This window comes from Epinephelus lanceolatus, chromosome 11 (genome assembly GCF_041903045.1).
Source record: "Epinephelus lanceolatus isolate andai-2023 chromosome 11, ASM4190304v1, whole genome shotgun sequence".
In the NCBI taxonomy this organism is placed as follows: Eukaryota; Metazoa; Chordata; class Actinopteri; order Perciformes; family Serranidae; genus Epinephelus; species Epinephelus lanceolatus.
Genome location: NC_135744.1, coordinates 27909470 through 27927875, shown reverse-complemented (window position 1 = coordinate 27927875; position 18406 = coordinate 27909470). Strand labels below are relative to the sequence as shown.

The following is an 18406-nucleotide window of genomic DNA, read 5'->3' as shown; positions in this document are numbered from 1 at the left end:
TCTGACAAGGGCTCCTGTTGCATTATTTCAGCTACATCCACAAAACCAAATACCAGTCAGCAGGCACAATACTGATCATGCGACTTTGGCATCACGTCAACGCAGCATTAAGGGCTGTGCAAGATGCTGAGAAAGCAGCACATTAAAATGATAATGTCGTTAGATATTACCCACTTCAGTCATTTACAGACGCACTGTGATAACTTCTTCCCTCAGTGTGTGTGTTCACACTTCAGCCTCAGCAAAACATATCCAGGTAAACACCGCACACAACATAGTAAACATCAGCAAACACTTTACGCAACAATTGGAACAGGGGAGTCACCGCTCCAGTCTGCCTCCTGCAATCTATCAATACTCGTTATTGATCCAGACAACTGTTGATAGCCATCACGCATCCTTATCTGCACAAGTCCATCATGTTTTTCAGCCAGACTTTGTTTGGTTTGATTAATCCTTTCCACGCAGCCAGTTAGGGCGCTTTCAGACCTCCCACTGCACAACAACTGTGATAAAATCAAACTAGTGAGTCATTCCAAGAAACATATATTACAAAATACCTGTACTGTTTCACACTGACTGCCATACAAGATCATATTATAATGGGAATGTAAAAGCCTGTATACAATGTTGTTGGGTGCTGATTGGTGCAGACATCAGTCAGCCAGTGGTCAATAGGGGGCGCCACGTGGAGACTGTCTGGGTATATAAACGTGGCTTTTCACAGATAACTGCTCATTTAAAGCCAACCAGAGCTCATCAGGTTGCTTGAAGCTGGATGTTGGTGCTTAGAGCTTGGGAAGGTAAGAAAGTTTGCCATTTGCCTCCACAAGATATTTACCTGTATAACTTTGCATTGTATTTTATTGCAGGCAAAAAAGTGTAATTGAGTTACAGGAGAGAACAGATATACAGAAACAGCCATCCCTGATTATATTTTGTTGCCTTTTATTAATTTTCCATGAGACATAGAGCCAGCTCTGCAGTTATCTTACTGGTGGAGCAGATTGTGTGTGGGTGCATGTGCAGTAGTGTGTGTGTGTGTGTGTGAGAGAGAGAGAGAGGTTGGCTGTGTGAGCTGATTTGTGAATTGTTTGTCTGGCAGCCCCTTTATGTTTTGGATGCACCACAGTAATTGCAGAGGAAGGTTGCGGTTGGATGAGCCTGAGAGGACATTTTAGGGGTTGTGTTAAAAAGAGAGGGGCCACAGGGTGAGGGAGCAGCAACACAGACCCATTTTCCTCCCAGAGTCCAGTTTGGACCAGTTTGCCTTTTTTCCATCAAACAGGAGAAACTCTGTGATGCCATCATGGATGCTTCTCCTTCTAATTATCATTAATAGGGCCCTATGATGTGATGTAAGATCTTTGTCCCAGCAGCAGAGTGACGTAATGATCTTTGTACTGGCACGAGAGTTAATAATTCGCCATTAGTTGGTTCTTTACAGCAACTGCCATTACCTCTACTCTGTCTGATGCGTCGGGAGACTTTAAATTAATCAAAAAGTTATGACGCGAACAGATCATGATTATAAAGGTTAATATTCACTTTCGCAATACAGTCAGTTATCTGCCAGTCAGGTTCAAAGTTAAGTGCTTTTATCTTATAATCTAATAAAAGCTGAACCTTCCTGACCTTTAGTAACCACAGTGACAGGCCAACTATAAAACCTCCCCTTTCCACTTGTGTCTTTCTCTTCACAGATCCTTCACCCTGAGCGTCAGTCAGAGAGGCTCTCTGTGCTTTCCTTTCCTCTCTGGTGGTCTCTCTCTGTCTACTCTCTGCGTTCTTCTCCTGTGCTTCTTCATCCCTCTGTGCCTGTAACTTCCCTCAACCATGGCTCCGACCCTGGCCACAGCGTTCGCCAGGCGCTGGTGGATGGCAGTGACTGCCATCATTGAGAATCTGCTCTTCTCTGCCGTGCTGCTGGGATGGGGATCGCTCCTCATCATGCTCAAGTCAGAAGGCTTCTACTCTTACATGTGCAACGAGGAAGGTGAGTCACAACTGTTGTGTGTCTGTCCTGAGAAGAACTTTCACATTATTTATTTGTAGACTTCCCTCAACTTTGCCTTAGTTTGCCCTGATGGTGAAGCAATTGCACATTAGGGAAAGCAAAAAATCTTGCCTCTCTAAGGTCATAGTGCAGAGTTCAGATGTGTCCTGTTTTTCTTCATGAAACTGTTAGAGGCGCCCTTGACAGTCATGGACAGGACATGTAACCTAACAAGGCTGCTTTTTTGCCTCTTCCTTTCTTTAGGAAGAGTAAGTATTTTCTCTGAGGGGAGCATGGGCTGTATTCTAGGGACTCAGGAGATTAAACCTGATCGGTTAAATTAAAGAGTGAGCAGGGCTGTAGGTTGGCAAAAGTGGTCCAAAGTCAAAGAGTAAAAGGGGTCTAGTGTCTCATAAACTATGACTTTCAGTATCTTTCTTGTTCCACTTGCCCCTTAGAGAGCTTTAACTTTCAGTGGCTCCCGCTAAATTGAAGTTACGGCGCTAGCAGACTGATTGAGAGGGAACTGATAAACCAATGATTGACTGGATCAGCTGTCCCTTTACCCTCCTCATCCCTCGCTTTTAGCAAAGTGAGGCAGGTGCTTTGTGTTTTTAAGTACAAAGGTGGAATTGATGCACACAGTGGCCCTAGTCACGTTATCCTTTGGACCTTGGGTGACACTGTCGTGCCCCATGTCCTGACTGTGGTGAGCCCTGCTAATCCCACATACACTAACTAATGGCTGGATTCAGTTTTGTCTCTCTCATTGGTAGCCACCTTATTTTCTGGGGAGTTTACTTTATTGAGTTATCTGATTTGTAGGAGGATGTTTTTCCAACTGTCTTCCTCTTAATCTTAATTTGCAACTAGTGCAACTTTCTCTTGTTTGTTCTTTAAGCGTGTTCAGAATCAGCATCACCAGTAGCCTGACATTCAACCAGGAACATTCACACACTCAGGGTCAATTCCAGTCATGTTTATAGCATACTGTAAATGTTTCAGCTGTGATGTGTCGGCACAAAAGCAGGCCCACCACTCATGTAACAACTGAGCACCCATGACTGTGGGTGGCTTCCTGCCATCTTATCTCGTTCTCATGATATAACAGGGAGAGGACAGCAGAACCAGCTCAGCTCTTTTCAGGCATGTGAAGTGATAGAGGAGACAGATTTTATGACTGGTAATATGGAAGTTTAAAGTTCACTGATAAATGACAGGGAGGGAGGAGAACACTGATAGAGAAGTGATGAACAGTAGAAATCAAATCACTGGTGGGTGAGGTTGGCAGTAAAAATGAAATGGTTGATAAAAAAAAGATAATGATGATAAAGCACAGATTAGGCTATTGTGCATAAGGGTCATGAGTCACCATGGATGGGAAACCAACCAGCCTTCGCAAGCATTTCATTTTGCAGCATCAGATTTTCTTGCAACTCGTGCCACAATTCCAAGTATTGCACGTGCAGACATATACTTGTCTGATCTAGTTTCCTGAAGTAGACTTTAACACTTTATTATGAAGCACGTCATGGTGTTTCACACAGGGATGCCACACACATACTTGCCTCACGTGACTACAAAGACGTAGGCTGATATCATAGAGGTGAAAGGGAGTGTAATCCAAAAAACATCACCCCATACATGAACAATAAGTTCTACTTCCTTCTCTCAATCACATGGACTTCTCCTGGACTTTTGTACCTTTATCTCCATGCAAGATGATTGCCACTGCCAGCATATCACTTTTTAGCCCTTGCATCTCAATGTACTAATAAAATCCAGTCTTTGATTCTTCTCCTGCCCCTGATATGATGTTATACACAGGTGTCTAGTTCTAACTCTGCACGTGCTCAGTGCACATGTGGCCACTATGTGCTGGTGTATCAGGATGCTGTGAATAAGCAGAACTGCCACCTTCAAATTCCATCTATGTGCCAAAAAGCCACAGCTCCCTATACATCAAACCATCTAGAGGAGCGCGCAGCCTGACACAGCCATGTGATTATTCACACCACTCAGCTTATATGGATGTTTTTGTGTGTGTATCAGTAATAAGACTTGTAGTTTTCCCCTTTCATTACAGCCCTGTCTCAACTTCTATTCATCAGACTCCAAACTGTATCTCATACCTCATCTTCTACCTACTTTCATCACGTTCTCCAGGCAACAGTTCCAGCTACAATCTGTCCAAACCCCTGGCAACGCAGACGCCTGACGACTATGCTGACTACTATGACAGTGTGGGTGGCGTGGTCGGTCTGGGCGACGGAGTGGAGATGAGGCCTCTGGTCCCTGTGGATGGGCCCTTGAGGATGAACGGCTGGCTGATTTGTAAAGAACAGGACGAGATGCTGAACCTGGCATTCACAGTGGGCTCCTTCCTGCTGTCCGCCATCACACTGCCACTGGGGATCGTCATGGATAAATACGGGCCTCGCAAGCTACGACTGTTGGGCAGGTAAGCCCAGTAGAGAAGAAATTATCCTAACAATGACATTACTTATATAAAGAAAATTCTAATCACTACCATTGTTTGTGGAATATGTAGAATCATTTAAGAAGTACTTTAATGGTAGAGAGAGGCTGCAACTTGAATTGTCATAATTTATTTTCAGCACGTGTTTTGGATTGTCCTGTCTACTCATCGCCTATGGAGCCTACAATCCAAATGGTAAGTCCGCCTGAAGAGTACTCATGTGTACCTTTTTGCTCCGAAACAAAATACATTACTTTGGTTGTTGACCTCATCAGTCATGAGCAAACATGTGTGTCATTTGCAGAACTCTCCGTCCTTATCTTCGTCGCCCTGACTTTTAATGGCTTTGGGGGCATGTGCATGACCTTCACCTCACTTACAGTAAGTGTGTGCATACCACAGTTGTGTGTGCTTTGTGATCCTCCTGCTGCAGAGCCTTTGCACCTGCTGCATGTTTGTCCAGATGTATATTTTATATCGTCACAGGTCTTTTGTCTCGCTGTTACTGCTCTGTTATAATAATTTGCTGGCTCCTTGCCTGCTCTCCCTCCTGTCCTCCCTCCCTCATAGCATTCTATTTTTTTTTTTTTTTTTTGGGTTCTTACACGGCACTCTGTGTTCCTAGCAGGAGGGGTGGAGGGGTTTATTGGGGAGAGAGGGAATAACTCCAGTAACTGGTTCATTATAACTTTCCGCTGCATCTATAACTGTGCCTCAGCAAGAACATCATAGCAACTGTTGGGCGTTTGAGCTGCTTGTCTTCCTCTCTTTACACAAACGCACGCTAAATTAATATTTGCAAACTCACTCAAGCACAACTAGCAATGCAGCATCCCTCGCTAAATGGAACTATGTAGAGCTACAGCTCTAACTAGCAGTTTCACATTGTATAGCAAGTGAAAAGAAATGAAAGAATAATCCAAAACATCATCGGTCTTCTATCGATAAATGGCCAATTCTGTACTTGCGCCCCTGTAACATTATCGGGCTCATAGAGGAGAGTTTAAAAGTCGTAAAGTATCAAAATCAGTGCAGCAGGACTAGATGTTTCATCTCTTTTATTCCAATCATTCTTCTTCCTTGTTGTGCCTACGTTACCCAGAATGCAAACTTGACCCTCAACAGTTGAGTCGGATATTCAGGTGTGTTACTCTAGTAGCTGTGAATGTAGCCTGGAACCACTAGCTTTATACAGAGATCAAGGAGCGGGCTACAGAGATCTGGTCAGCTCACTTCTTTCCCACTCGACATCCCCAGATTTTTTCATCTTCACACTTGTAGTCTTCAGGCTCAACCATCGCTGGTAAGCAAAGATTTTGTGCAGCTTCCTTTGGAAAAGGAACATACAGAGTAGTACTCCCCAGGATCTGTAAATGAACTTTGATGTGTAAAATCAGTGGAGTTGCCCTTTAGGATTGAGACACAAAACCAGAGACACTCAACAGAAAACAACTGATCCTCTTTAGGATTCGCAGGGTCAACCCTTCACCATTCCTTTGCATTCTCGCCCTGCATCCTCCTGTTCCCTCATCTTGTCATCGGTTCAGCCTCACGGTGACTCACCCCAGAGTCCTGGGCTGTACCATGGAGAGGGGCTCTATTCCACTAAATCTCCCAATAAATGCCCCTTTTCTATACCACCATGGCTGTAACTGTGATATACATCTCCTATGTGCTATTTGTCGCATCTACCTAAATCTCTCATTAGTTGCTGCCGCTGGCCTGAATGTCAGTGATGTAGTAAAAACATAATTTAGGACTTTGTTTGTTCTTTGGTGACGGAGGCCCCACAGAGTCTGCATAAAACCACATTCCCCCCTTATACCACCTTTCACTCCATCTCCTTCACAACCTGATATACTTGAAGGCCTTAGTGTTGGGTTAATGATTAGACTGCTCCTTGACTCCTTGATCATGGCTGCACCTCAGACCTACAGGCATTCATTCTCAGCTGAGGGGTGTTGGGTAATACTCAGCTGCCCTCAGCGGCCACCATTGGCTTCCTGCCAATGTCAGTTGTTAGGTCACCTTTCCCCTTCAAGTTTACCCAGCAGCTGCTAACGTATCTGCAACATTAAAAGAAAACTATTGAAACAGTTTTCCAAGTACTCCCAGTGACATTGCTGGGAAATACTGGGTGCTGCAATATGCGTACTGTCGCAATTTAGTACACACACAAACACGTACCTCTTTCTCAGCTTCCCTAATCTTATGTAATTGGATGTGCTTGTTGTTGTTCAGTCTCTTGAAAACAGAACAGCTTGTGAATGCCTTTGTATTTGGATGTTTTGCCACCCACTGTCTCTTGTTTTCTCTCTCAGCCCTCTTTTCTCTGTCCTCAAACGGGAGTAAAACATGAAAAAGACAGAGAAAATGTCACCTCACCTCAGTCACCCCCTCTCGGCAGCGCCGCGTTTGTGTCTTTTACTGGTGTTCCATGTCACTTTGTTGTGTTTTATTTTCTCTGATGTCTGCTTGCTAATTGGTTCCCCACTGTCCACTCCGACCCCGGTGTCAGTAGGCACCATCCTCACCATGTCCCCAATCTGTCCCCGGCTTCAAGCTTAGAGCGGCTACACTGCAGCTGAGCTCACCATGATCTTGGCAGTAGATAGTTTATATTTACATACGCAATAGAATATAATCATAATTTGCCCGCAAGTTTGCACAATTCCAGAGTTAAATGAGGACAGGTTGTGATGTCTCGTTTCCTCTCTCTCTTTTCCTCTAGCTCCCTAACATGTTTGGAGACCTCCGCTCCACCTTCATCGCCCTGATGATCGGCTCCTATGCCTCCTCCGCTGTCACCTTCCCAGGTGTCAAGGTAGCAAACACTCAATCACCCTGCACACATCCACACCTCTATAAATATTGTTGTTTTGTTCTCACTCCATACTGCTATTCCTTCCTAACTCTTGAATGCACTGTGCAATCACATTTACTTCTACTTCTACCCTCAGCAAACACATTTAGAGAATTGTGCAGCCTTGACAGAAGTATCCGCCCCTTCCATGGGATTCTGATGTCAGGTATATGTCGCCCTCTCTCTTTTTTGTATTTATTGGTCATGTTCTGATGTGCACAGGTGATCTATGACCTCGGCATATCTTTCATCACCATCCTTGTGGTGTGGGCCGCCTGTGCTGGACTGGTCTTCCTAAACTGCTTCTTCAACTGGCCACTGGAGCCATTCCCAGGACCAGAGGACATGGACTACACGTTAGTAGACACACACAGTAGTGCACAGATACAAGTGACAGTATAAATCCCATATATGGTGTTATTCCAGATGTCACAGTATGCATTGCACTGAGACAGTGTCTTAGGGTTTTACAACCAAAACTGGTGGAGTAATAAAGTAATAAAAGTCTTTTGTATGTTCCAAGTATATGAAGTAATCACGGCGTTGACATTGTTTTTACAAATAATTATGCAATATGAGCAAAAATGTGCAGGGTAATGCTGCCAGGTCAAAGTCTATATGCTGACGATCACACTCTCTGTACTCATTACTGTGGTAAATCCTTGTTAATTAAAATGACTCGCTTGTTCAGCGGAAAACTTTTCCACCAGACTGGACATGCATGTTTCCAGTTCATTTCCTGTTACCTTTTTAAAAAATGTACTCATTTTCTTTCCCTTGTTTATCCTCCTTGGCCTTCTCCCTCTGTCCTCCTTCACACACTGCCCTCTACTCCCATTCTTTTTCCATCCCTCTCTCCTCCTCTGCTTTCCTAGTGTGAAGATTAAGTTCAGCTGGTTGGGCTTTGACCATAAAATCACAGGGAAGCAGTTCTACCGCCAAGTGACCACAGTGGGCCAGCGCCTCAGCGTGGGCAACAGCCTGAAGCAGAAGGAGCTGACCACTAAGGATGGACACATGCTCTGCCTCTCAACCATGGACCTGGAAATGAAGAGCAAGTCAGATGAAGACTGTAAGAGTTCAGTCATCCCCCCCCCGACCTCCTCTTACTGTGCCTCTCACTCTGTTTGCATGCTGTTTACCTCTGTCTTGTTCCTGTTCATCCCTCTGCAGCCCAGTCATTCTTGAAAACCCTCACCACCCCGATCTTCATGCTCAGTCTGGTGACCATGTGCATTACTCAGCTCCGTCTCTTGTTCTACATGGGGGCCATGAACAGCGTGCTGGAGTCGCTCACTGACGGAGACCTCAACACAGGTCTGTGGCTCCACTTTTCTTTTCAAGTATCTGAGTGTGTATCTGACAAACATAAAAACGTTTTTGTTCTTCATGTACAATGAAGTTGTTTTTTGTTGTATCTTATGACATAACTGATTCATGACTTAAAAGCAGCCGGACTTACTTGGTTTTAATTTAATTTTCAGTTGAGAGAATGGAAGTCGGTAAGACAGAAAGCTTATAGTTGTATCAGTAGATTACTGAAGTATTAGACTGTTAACGTTCCATCCCAGGTTTGTCATCACAATGTAGCACTTAATCCACCACCACTACTCTCTAGCCTTATTTTTTTCATAGCTAGTGTTGTTATTTCATTTGACCTTGCCTGTTGTCCTTGTCAATAACACAGTCCTTTAGCTGTCATTTAGATTTAATCTGAAACCACTCATTGTACTTATTAACTAACTTTGCCCCTCAGCACCAGCAAAGAGCGTTCATCATAAGCCAAGTAGTTTCACATGACTAATTTTTCATTTATCATTTCTCCTCTGGCCTCATATCCCCTAATAACGGCTTCAAATTAACTTTTGAGCAGCTGCTTTATCCGTATACACTGTTGTTTGACTCAGTATGGCTCTACAGCCTAAAACTAATATTTAACTGTACTGTCATAGTCATAGACCAGGTAGAAAATGGTCCAGAACCCTCCATCCCTGTCATATTTTTATCCCTCCCTTAAAAAGCTTCCCCTTTCTTATTTTTGTCCTCATTTTCTAACATTTATTGCATTTGTTTTTCAACCTTTTGTCCTCATGCTGTCCCCTCTCTCAGTGAGTCTGTACTCCTCCATCTTCGGCATTCTGCAGCTGCTTTGCCTGATGACCACTCCTGTGATTGGTCAGATCATGGACTGGAGGCTGAAGGAATGTGATGATGGAGAGGAGGAAAAGGAGCCCTGCGGCAAGTGAGTCAACTTATCCCTTAGACCACCTGAACTTCCTTCCATTTATAGGTCCAGACATTACTGCAATGTTTGTTTGCCAGTGTGATGAATAAGATATGAACCTTTATTGTAAAACAGAGCTGTGATATCAGTGCTTATTAGTCTTATCTCTCTGTCTTCTTCGCCACTAGAGGGGAGATAAAGAAAAAGCGCAGAGACAAAAAGATCCAAAAGGTAACCAATGCCTTGCGAGCATTCATCCTCACAAACATCCTTTTAGTGGGATTTGGAATCACCTGCCTAGTGCCCAATCTCCCCCTGCAGGTGAGTGGATACACACAGGCCTTCGACACATGACTGTCTTGCAAATCTTTTTTTTGTACATTTATCGTGTTTTAGTCAGTTTATTTTTTTATTTTAATCTTGTTTTTCACTATGAATGCTACACACAATAAATGTAACATTGGAATTGTTTAACATGGAACCTCTTTTCCCTTGTTTTTGTGTCTCAGTGACTAATGGAAACAACAATTTTTGAAATTGGTCCAGTATTGTGCAAGAGGGCTGCAGTCGGCAGCTGTGAAACAGGCTGAAGTGTTGCAAACCACTGCACACCATCAATTTACATCCTCTTAAAGTGCTTGTTTTTGCCACTGACAGGCTCAGATTGTTGTTTTAAGTGTCTGACAACATTACAGAAAGGATCCCTGCAGAGGTACACCTTTTAGTTCAAGAGTAAGATCCTTTTTGGCTAACCAGAAACTGCCCTGAAGTCGCCATCGCCAAACCCACCAGTCTCCATTTAAATAAACATAAATTTTGCCTTTTAAAACACACTTTATTCAAAGCTGACATAAACAAAATAAAACTCACAAAAACTGTCTTGGTTTAGTTTTTCAACTGTTCCAATAACTGCCAGCTCTAGCTTGGTTGAAATAAACCCTTAATGTACCCAGTAAGAAGTAAAAATAGGTTGGCTCTTTACATGCTAAAATTACTGTTTATTTAAATGGAGTCTGGTGGCGTTGATGATAGTGATTTTGGGGCTGTTTCTGTTAACCAAAAACAATCTTATTCAATAGCAAAAAGGTCTATCTCTGTTGGGATCCTTTCCATAACATTGTCAGACTCTCAGAATAACAATCTGAGCCTGTCAGTGGGAAAAAAAACAGTGCAAAAATGCCCCAAGTGGTTACTTTAAAGCCTGTTTGGCGGCTGCTGGCTACAGCACCCTCACTCAATACTGGACCAGTTTAAATAAATGTTGTTGCCATCACCTAGACACAAAACATGGACAAATAGGCTCCAGGTTGACAAATACGGTAGTTACCCTTTAATGTAACTGGGAAACAGCTGGCCGAGTTCTGTTTGCCTGTAACAGCCATCTTTGCTCAGTCTGGATACAGATTAAACAAACGAGATGCACTGTGTTAATGAAAGAGTTTTAGATGCCAGTAGGTGGATTTACCTTTGGACAGACCCCAGCTGGCTGTTTCCCCCCTTCTCTTTACACTAAGCTCAGCTAACTGGCTCCTGGCCCTATCTTCATATTTAACAGAAAGTCGTGAAAGTGGTGTCTATATCCTTGTCTAACTCTTGGCAAGAAAGCCAAATTTCCCAAAATGTTGAACTATTCATAAGCCAACTGATGGAATGGATGAAACGATTATGAATATTGATTTCTTCTCTTTTTATCTTCCCTCAGATTGTGTCATTCGTCTTACACACTGTGGTGAGAGGATTCATTCACTCCGCTGTTGGTGGCCTCTATGCTGCCGTGTAAGTCTCAATGTGCCTCTCTGCACACACACAAAAAACGCAAACACATCATCACCGTCACCTTTGCCCTCTGCATGTGTATGCAGCTTCAAGCTGAGAACCTAAATATACCTCTCCTGTCTCTGCAGGTATCCCTCCTCCCAGTTTGGCAGTCTAACAGGCATGCAGTCTCTGGTCAGTGCTGTGTTTGCTCTACTGCAGCAACCCTTGTTCCTGGCTATGATGGGGCCCCTGGAGGGAGACCCATTCTGGGTATGAATGCACACACAAACAGACATCAAGACACGCTTGAAAAGTCTCACAAATTAAACCTTCAGGCATGGCTAATTCTTGTGTTTTCCCTCAGGTCAATATTGGACTCTTTGCTCTTAGTATGCTGGGCTTCTTGCTGCCTCTTTACCTGATCTGCTACCGACGGACGCTCAACAGACAGCAACAGGAGCGGGAGGATGACGCTAAGATCTACATCAAAATCAACGGCTCTGACATCCCTGAGGCCTACGTCTAGAGAAAAGGAAATGCAGGGAATTGGAGAGAATTTTTTTTTCCTGAGAAAAATTTGCAATCCAGTAATGCATGCATTCACATGTATGTAAAAAGGACAACTGAAATCTTACTTATTTAGAATATCACATTTAAACCTACAGTAATATTGAGTACTCCATCGAGTGCGCACACAAACAGACTGCCACTTCCATTTTCCAAAATCCCACCGAGGTAAAGTGATGCTGCTGCTGTCACAGAAACGAGTCAGTCAGACAGTCGCCGAGGAGGAAAGTGAAGCGTGGAGGGAAAAAGGAAAAACAAGAGGAAAGACTGTGAAAGGAAAGAGCGGCAGGAGCCCTCTGCATTCCCCCAAATCCTCTGACCTCTCTTTTTATTCCCTCCTCTCTGAGCGGCACAGTAGTGCAGCTCTGTTCCACATAAGACTGCTTTAATATTCCACATATGAGCAGAAAAACAAACAGAGAGTTTGTTTAACTCACCCTCAGAAGCAACCTCACCATTGTTAGTGAGTGATTCCATTATTTTTATGAGTCTTTTTTTTTGTTTAATATGTTGACTTTAAATCCTCCTGATTGTAATTCCCATGACGTGGTGCTATTCGTATGTTTGATAGATGGCGTAAGACTGGACTAAATGGCATTAATGAGCGACAGCAGGGAGAGAGGAGCTGTATTGCTAATGTTTCTTGGGCGAGTAGAAGATAGACTTATTATGGTTAATTATGGGGCTGTTTCTTTTATACTTTTCTTTTTTTACCTGGCTAACATCTTATTATAGTATGAAAATGCTGTAGCTTAAAATATACTGGATGAATTTCAGTGTTTTTAAGGGCTGAAACTGCAGTGTGTTTTGCTAAAAGCAAAATGTTCATGTACGTTAGAGTATTTATTTTATTTTCTGCTTCCTTTAAAAAATTTTTTATAAGCTACTTTACCAGGGGTGCCTTTTAAATATACCTTTCTGTAAAGGTTTAAGATTTTTCATTGAGTAGCATGTTCTGTTGAACTTTTACACACGAATGAAAATAGTCTCAACTTTGCATTACATGGTAACACCATTTAAACATCACAGTCTCCATTAAGTGTATCCACAAAGTCATTATACAGATACCTTATCTTAAAGTCAGTATTTCATTCAGTCTGGGTACATACTGTCCAGCACTTTATACCCTGTAAACCCCTTTAAATTCAGCACACATCAGCTTACTGAAGCACTTTGCTCCTGATGTCTCTCTAGAGAAATAGTCCCACTTTCATTTTGAGCTCCTCCTTCCTTCATACATGTATTTATTTCATTTTAAACTCACTTTTCCAGAATACATTGAAGCATACTGTACTGGCAACGACTCGTGCCTGATCACATACTTTGTCGTTCCCATAGAGCTCTGTCTTCTACTGTGAAAGGTAATGCAGAGGTGTTTTGCTGTGCAGGTGTTATCTGTTTAAATATGGAAGGATCTGTGTAATAAAAATGAGTTGATCTCTGTAAATGGTCACTCTCATTCATGCTTGTTTTTTTGGTTTGTTTTTTAGTGCTCATCAGGCCACATTATGTGTGTCTGTGTAACTGTATCTGTGTAATTCTTACCTGTGGCTATTCAACACTCACAGTCTGAGTGTGAGGACATTATAACAGAACAGATCTCAACCCAGCAGTAGCTTATGCAAGGACATTGCTATGGCTGCATGATTTTATTGTGTCTCTACTACCTCTTTTTCAAAATGCTTAGTTGTGAGTCCACTGATAAAAATTAGATAGTGTCTTGCATAAGGCTGCAACTGGCTGTCCAAAGTGTGGCCCACAGACTGATTTTAATGGCCCGCAGCTTGTCTCTCAAGATGTACTAAATGTGGCCCGCCACACACAAATGGTTTATCAAGCATATTCACTTTGTATTTTTTTTGTTCACCTCAGGATGTCAGCACTACAATGCAGTTCACAGACATGCACCGAGTAGGAACTACACAAGCGGAACGATGGTAAACAAGCAAACAAACAAGTCCCTACAAACCACTACAGGACAAACCCACTAATGCAACCGTTATCTGAACCCTGCTTCAATGCCACGCAGTGGTGAATAAATGAGACCAAATGTAGCAATAATCCTCTTTTTCATTCATAATACATAAAGACGTGATTCACTTTAGAAGTAATAAAATGTAACCCTTCCCATTACCCTTACCAAAACCTTAACCACTTCTCCTTTAACATAATACTTCATAGCTAACGTTAGCTAATTGCTAACTCATTAGTATGAGTAACTAGATGTAGCCTTCCCATTACCCTTATCCTAACCTTTACTGCCTCTCTTTTAACGTAATAGCCTACTTCATAAATAGCTAATTGCTAACTTAGCAGTTTCTTTGGGACTCCTGCTTCCGGGCCAAAGAGCGAGGGGATCTGATGGACTGACGTGTAGGTATGGTCGGTGAGTCATGTAGCTATTCCAGCTGCAGATATACCCACTTGAAACTAACAGTTACGTAGCAACAGACATTTCCTGCTATGTACCAGACATTAGTGTTGTGTCGTTCGTGAACAAATCGTTCAAAAGAACAAATCTGTCGAGTGAACGTACTGAACTCAATCACTTCTGGAACTGATTCATTTATTTCTGAGTTTAGTTGAGCTCAGCAGCAAGTGTGCAGGCCGGGAGCGGAACTGCCGATTCGGTCCGTGCAAACGGTGAATCACTCGCTAGTCGCAAGGCAGCCAGGGTGCAGGGAGGGACTGCCTACCTTGTGACAAATCACTCGGTGAACAAATCACTTGGTGAATGAATCACTCGGTGAACGACGTAACCCCTATCCCTGAGTGATTCAAATCATTTCTTCTCAGCGATACACTTTCATAGGGACCGTTTTCTCCAAGCTAATGGCTAATGTAGCCAGGAGTCAAACCACATGAACACAATCACACACCTCCCCATTGTTTTAACAGACTTAGTTTCCAGATAAACAAACTTAAAACATTAGGCTGGCCAATAATGAGACTCACCAGTGCAGGGCAGACGCAGCAGCAGCTCAACCGCGTATCAGTTCAGTGAGTCAGACTACGCAGTACACAGTCAGGGCTCCTCCTGCCAAGCACTGAACAAATCTCTTGAACGAAACTCTTGAACAAATCTTTTTAATGAACTGATTCTTGTGATTCAGTAACATCTAAAGAACTGCTTTGCCCATCACTACCAGGCATGACCACAGAAAAGAAGCATAAAGTCAGCAGGGACAGCCGCTGCTTTCAGGAGCAGTGGAAATTGAATACATTTTCACTACAAGATTACAAAAAAGTTGCATTTGTCTCATTTGTAGGTGATTTTTGTTTGTTTGTTTGTATGTTTTAAATAACTCATATGATGCAAGAAGCAGCTGGTGGCCCTCAGGTTTTTCCACATCATCTAATCTGGCCCCCATTCAGAAAGGTTTGGGCTTTAACAATCTCTTGTTAGGCTGTAACTGTGATTTGAAATTCAGGTTTGAGAGGACAAAACTGAGTTTTAGTGATTTGTGTTTTACAATCTGTGCCTGTATTTGACATTCATGCCACAGGTGTCACAAAATTCTGAAAAGGTATAAAATAAATATGAAACAAATCTGCAACTGATGGAGTTTTAGGTTGTTATGCATCCAACCAGCAGATGTCAGTAATAGCAGCATGTTTTTGAGTGCCATCACACTCAGTGAAAAATCAAGGGTACATTCTTGTCCAAATTTAAGGCCTAATTGCCGCAGAATTAGTCAAGGTTTAGTGAAGTTTTGATACACAAGCACCAGGATTTGAAACAAGCTGACAAAGTACAGAACCTAATTTCCCAAACATTTAAACCAGCCTACAAAAATCTGAACACTGAGACTGATTTCAACACACGCAGCTCAGTATAACTCCACAGTTTTCATACATAACATATGTTATATTTATCCTGAGAGTACCCACATGTGAAATGCTAATCTGTTTTAACACCAGTGTTTTAGAGCAAGGTGTCTCTGCCTGACTCCATGTCTCCATGGGAGCTTGTTCAGATGCGAGATTAAGACTGATTCTGAGCAGTTTATCACCAGATGTTCCCGACACACTCTCACTACACGTTTGGTTTTCCACCAGGTCTGTCAGCACTCTGCTCTGCCATCTGATACTACGCTCCAGCAGATGGTTATCACTTGACACCTCGGCCTCCTCCGTCACCTGAGAATAGATCTGAGAACGTCACATCACATCAGGCACAGTGGCTCCTGGAGCTGCTGCTGCTGCTGCTGCTGGGGAGGCAACTGTTTGTTGGCTGGCAGACCCCTGCGGTGTGTTCAGGTACACAGTTCAAAGAGGCAACATGAGACCACTGGCTTATGCAGTCACTGTAAAGCAAGTAGTGGACCAGTCACATCATGTTCCACTGAGCTATTTGACCAGACCCAGCACATTTTGCACCCCAGATGGGTTTTGCTTTTTTTGTTTGGAGGATGGGGGTGTGGGGGGCTGCCTGTGGCCCCATTAGGAAGATCAGCCACTGCATACACTTTCAATTTATCCCCAATCAATGAGACAAATAAAGGAACACTTCTTGTTGACATATGCAATAGATAGATAGATAGATAGATAGAGAGGAGGCAGGAGTTAGATGGGGTCCTACAGATGAGAAGACAGAGGAATGATAAGCGGATGTTGGCAGACGGATACAGATGCGCTATAAATACAGCAGCAGTGCGCTGTTACATAATTTTAGACTCACACACACGCACTCACATCCCGCCATCTCCGGGACGTGGGGCTGGATTAGGGACCTGTGATGCCTTGTCATCGCGTCACGCGCCAACACAATCTTATAGAGCCGTGGGTGGTGGATCAAAGCGTGGTCGGGGGACCTCGAGGGGTCACTGGGAGAATAACAGGTCAGCCTGCAATTCCTCTGTGAATGTATGAGGATGGATGTACAAGCCTGCCTCCATGGTTGCATCTTCTAACGCACATGGTCGTGATTGGACAAACACCCAGAAATGTGTTTGTGATGTAAAATAAAGTCATCAGTGGCAGATATCTAGTGGACATGAGCGGGTTTTGGAATTTCTGGAGGCAGATAATCACATTAGATGCGGGGACTTTGTGTGAAGGGCTTAGAGAGCTGACGCACCGTGCGTCTGTGCCAGCGGTGGTGGTCCCCGTGTCATGCCCATATATACTCTGATGGTGAATAACCACGCTTCTACGTCACCGTGACTGTGTAGAGGGTGTAGCACACTCTGAAGAGAAATGGTTCAGAGAATCTCAGAGATGCGATGTTATTTTATCTGAGCTGTGGATTTTTTTTTTTATTTTTTATAGTTTGTCTGATGTTGTGTTGGTGTTTTTAATTTTATCTTTTTATTTATTAATTTTATTTTATTTATTTATTATTGTGATTACTGATTAACCTCTCCTTACTCAATCTAATTATTAATAATACAATTTATATGGTTTGTAACCTGTGTTGTGTGTTCTGGTGCTGCTGCCATGGCCACTCCTGAAGAAGATTATTCAGTTCAATTCAACTGAACTTTATTTAACCCAAAAGAAATGTTTGTGCCACAATGCTTCAATTACAGTAACACAAAATACAGTAACAGCAATTAATGTTCACTAAAAAAAACCCCCAGAGTATTAAATATCATTAAAAAAGCAAAATATACAAGATGTAAAGTAAACCAGTTCCTAATAGAGTACTATAGAAGAAAGATAAGTGCGAGAAATATAAATAAAATATCTATAATAAATCATATTTTATGTCAGCATGGTCCTTCTCTGTCTTACAAAAGTTTGGATAGGCTATATAATATACCGTATTCTAATTTAAACAAAATTTAATTTCAGCTTTATTAAATGATGGTTTGTACAGTTAGCATAACAAATGCACATGCATTGTCAATACCAAGAACTGCATAGTGGTGGCGTGGAAGTCTGATTCCCATCTTCCCATAGACAGGTGGCTTTTGGAGGTGAACAGCTGCATTCCACTTGAGAAGAATGAATGAAGAAATGAATACAACACCTCTCTGAAGATTTGGCAGCTCTACTTGATATATTGATACTTTACCAACACCTCTATCAGATTATAAAAAAGATACCAGATACACCATTAGGGTTATTTACATAGCATCTTACTTTATGTTGTATTTATTTATTCAATTTTAAAATTTAGTATTTATTTGTATTATCAGTTTAATTTTTGATTCCAACCTACTCCTTTTGAGTTGGGTCCTCTTTTGGTTTGTGTGTGTGTGTGTGTGTGGGGGGGGGGGGGGGGTCCAGGGAGGAGCTCTGGAGCCATGTTTGTGTGTGTTGTGTATGTTTTGTTAAATTGAAAATTTGAAAATAAAATATTTAAAAAAAGCATATTAACTGATCACAGACTGTGATCAGTTAATATGCTTTTTTAATGAGTAGGTTGGAATCAAAAAATAAATTGAGACATCCAGTTTTACAGATATGTAATTTAACTGGTTGTCTCAATTAGTCCCACTCAGTCATTGTGTCTAGGCTGTATGAAACCACCACAGCGACCACAAGCCACCCCCAGGTGAACCATCCTTCTTC

General features: G+C 42.5%; 1 protein-coding gene across 1 annotated transcript; it reads left to right on the top strand.

The window, feature by feature from the left end:
* Positions 1-736: 736 nt before the first annotated feature.
* On the top strand, positions 737-13334 carry slc43a2b (solute carrier family 43 member 2b). The gene is made up of 14 exons (XM_033611312.2): positions 737-803; positions 1704-1996; positions 4163-4457; positions 4615-4670; positions 4780-4856; positions 7207-7299; positions 7561-7694; positions 8214-8410; positions 8512-8655; positions 9448-9580; positions 9751-9883; positions 11265-11338; positions 11467-11590; positions 11685-13334. The coding sequence occupies exons 2-14, from the start codon at positions 1837-1839 to the stop codon at positions 11844-11846; spliced, it is 1782 nt and encodes a 593-aa protein (XP_033467203.1). The 5' UTR covers positions 737-803; positions 1704-1836; the 3' UTR covers positions 11847-13334.
* Positions 13335-18406: the final 5072 nt, after the last annotated feature.